The sequence below is a fragment of the Bison bison genome, unplaced genomic scaffold, assembly GCF_000754665.1.
Source record: "Bison bison bison isolate TAMUID 2011002044 unplaced genomic scaffold, Bison_UMD1.0 scf7180017864167, whole genome shotgun sequence".
Lineage (NCBI taxonomy): Eukaryota > Metazoa > Chordata > Mammalia > Artiodactyla > Bovidae > Bison > Bison bison.
The window spans coordinates 7535799-7538600 of NW_011494739.1; the positions used below are offsets into that span (position 1 = coordinate 7535799).

General features: G+C 62.1%; 1 protein-coding gene across 1 annotated transcript in view; it reads right to left on the reverse strand.

Moving 5' to 3' along the window:
• Positions 1 to 1822: 1822 nt before the first annotated feature.
• The window catches only part of HRH3 (histamine receptor H3), a gene marked incomplete at its 5' end in the record, with an annotated part of 4316 nt that continues 3336 nt past the window's right edge, over positions 1823 to 2802 (reverse strand). Inside the window, one exon of the mRNA XM_010841912.1 lies at positions 1823 to 2802. This exon is cut by the window's right edge and continues 15 nt beyond it. Coding sequence (XP_010840214.1) covers positions 2665 to 2802 — 138 coding nt within the window.

Consider the following 2802-nt stretch of genomic DNA (forward strand, 5'->3'; position numbering starts at 1 on the left):
GGGGCCCCCGGGGGGGTGGCAGCTCCTGCCTCTGGGCTCAGCTTTGTCTCTGCTCCCAGCAGTGGATCCGAGGAGAAAGGCCCCCTTGGCGGGTTTGTTTGTGGCAGGACACGACCCAATAGACTCTGTGTCTTTCTTCTCTCCTCCTCCACCCCTGCAAGAGAGCTCAGGGAGCGGCAGTTGCCAGAGATTGAAGGCAAAATTGCTTGAAAGCCTGCACTTTTATCCTCCAATTTGTAGCCATTTAGCAGGGCCGGGCTGAGGGGCAGCGCGGGCTCTGGCTGTGCGGGCAGCGCAGAGGCGCCCACTGCTGCAGAGAATGGGCTCTTTGTCCTTCTCCAGACAGCTCTGGGCTGCGAGATGACGCCCACAGACCGGGGGCCAGGCGAGTCTGCAGGGCCGCAGGGAAGGTCAGTGGCCAGCCTCACCCCAGGGCCCAGGGCTGTGAGGGCTTCCCCAGGCTCTGGCCACAGGCAGCGGGTGGCCTCTGCCGACCCTGCCTCACTTCCCCGCTCCCAGTGCTCAGCTCCCGACAGTGCCCAGGCCCAGAGTGGACCTGAGGCTTGGCCCTCCCTTGGGCCACTAAGAAGACTGTTGCCCTGCCCGGACCAGAGGGGTCTCTCTGGTGGACAGAGATCATGGAGGGGAAGGAGTACCAGCTTGATGAGAAAATGTCTAGAAGAGGAAGACTGTGGATTTTAAACATTGTGAATAGCTGTGAATAGCTGTGCTCCTGCTGTAGTCGGAGCACTGTCTGGACCTCACTGCTGGATTCGGGAGCCACGGCACCCAGCCATAACGCTGGCACTGAGGCCACCGAGTGTCTCTCAGCCAGAGGAAGAGAGAACGTGGTCAGGACTATGGACGCTGTGCCAGCACAGCAGGGGGTGTCCGTGAGGTCAGGGCAGGGAGGGCCCTCGTGGCTGGAAAGGAGGGAAAGCTTCCTGGAGGCAGTGGCATCTAACCCACCCATGTTTATGTCACCCCTAGGTTGAGCTGGTCTTGCCCTCTTTCCAAGTGGGCTCTGGGCAGCTGGGCCAATGTCTGACCCTCTGTGGAGCCCAGTGGGCTCAGGCTCACCCAGCACCGTCTCCTTCTCCCTGTCCCCGTCCATCACACTCAGTCCCGCCTCCAGGCCGTGGCCAGGAAGCCACTCTACCAGAGATGCCTCCCTGCCTTGGGCCGTCATCCTCTTGAGCTCGGCTCCAGCCCCCACACCCCTGAAAGCTCCCCATGGCTGAGAACAGTGCAAACCCCTGTCCTGGGACAAGCAGGCTGCAGCAGGTGGGGGCTGTGCCATCTGTTTTCAAGCCTGAAGTGAGAGAGAGTGGCGGGCGGGGCACTGCTGGGGCACCGTGTCCCATACTGGGGTTAAACCCTCGTATGACTGCCGACTTCTCTCCCCATCACAGTGCCCCCTCCCCCACTTGAAGAGACACTGAGGCCAGGGGGAGGGGCAGGCCTGCCTCTCATGCCTGCCTGGGTGCTCCTGTGTCCCCGTGGGTTCCAAGTAATGCTCGGCCACCCCCATGAAGTCCTCAGGAATCAGCACCAATAAAAAAATACACTTTACTGTGTGGACTTCAGGGTCTGCAGGGGCAGCACGGCAGGTGTGCGGGGAGCAGAGCATGCAGAGCGCCAGCCAGTGCATGGGATGTGGCAAAGCGGCCCCTCTGCTGGGCTTGGCACCTGGCCCCTGGGCTCCTCCGACTGCCCTGAGAGGACTCTCAGGGCTCGGCTGTTTCCCTCTCCCCAGCCAGGAAACTCTGGTTGAGCAGATGGAGTGGGAGGGACAGCCTTCTGGACAATTGGGTGTCTGGGGCTCCGGCCACCCTTAGAGCCTCCAGTCGGGGCCCAGTACCCGACCTGGGGGTGGGGTGGGCAGAGAAGCTGGCTCGGCTCAGCCAGAAGCGGCACACACAAGGAAGGAGGGCGTGGGAGCCCACACCTGCCAATCCAGCCCCGAGCTCCTCAGCAGTTTTGTCTCTTTTGATTAAACATCTAAGGAACATCGAGTTCATGGACGTGTTTTCTTCTTCTCCGTCTTCCTGAAACACCCAGAATGGAGATGCAGAGACCTGCCGCGAGCAAGGTTCCTGGGGAGCACCTGGCACTTTGGGAGCAGATAAAGTTGGAGGGAGGAGGGATGAAGGACCAGGTCCGGCCACAAGCAGGGGACGGACAGCAGCAAAGCCAGCAGCCAGGGCTTGTCTGGGACAGGGCAGGTGTGCAGGCGTGTGCAGGTGTGTGCACGTGCAGGGGCCGTGCGCTGGCCCCAGAGGCCTGGAGCGCACGCCAAGCACTTGCTTTGGGAAGGACACTGAGCAGTAATTGTGAAAAGCAAGGACACGACCGGCCATCACACTGTCCATGGGGGTGGACACAGTGGCTGGGAGCCCTGGATTGTCCCTCCTGGGCTACAGCAGGACTTGGGTGGCATCGTTCTGGCTCACGCAGCAGGGGCCCTTCCAGCCGCCTACCAGGCTGCCTCCACTGCCAGCGGATGGTCTGAGAGGCTGCCATGGCATTTAGGGTGGGCCAGAGACAAGGCAGAGCACACGCCTGCAGGGCGGCCAGGTGGACGTGAAGGCCCAGCTGCCCAGGAACCCAGGGCTTCGAGGGGGTGGCAGTGGCCTCAAGCATCCTGTGCCGTGGAAGGCCAGCTCACTTCCAGCAGTGCTCCAGGGAGCTGTGGGGCTGGATCTTGAGCTTCTGGGGGCAGAGCAGCTTGGTGAAGGCCCGGCGGAAGCTATAGTGGCACAGCGGGTAGAGGACGGGGTTGACGGCCGAGTTGGCCCACAG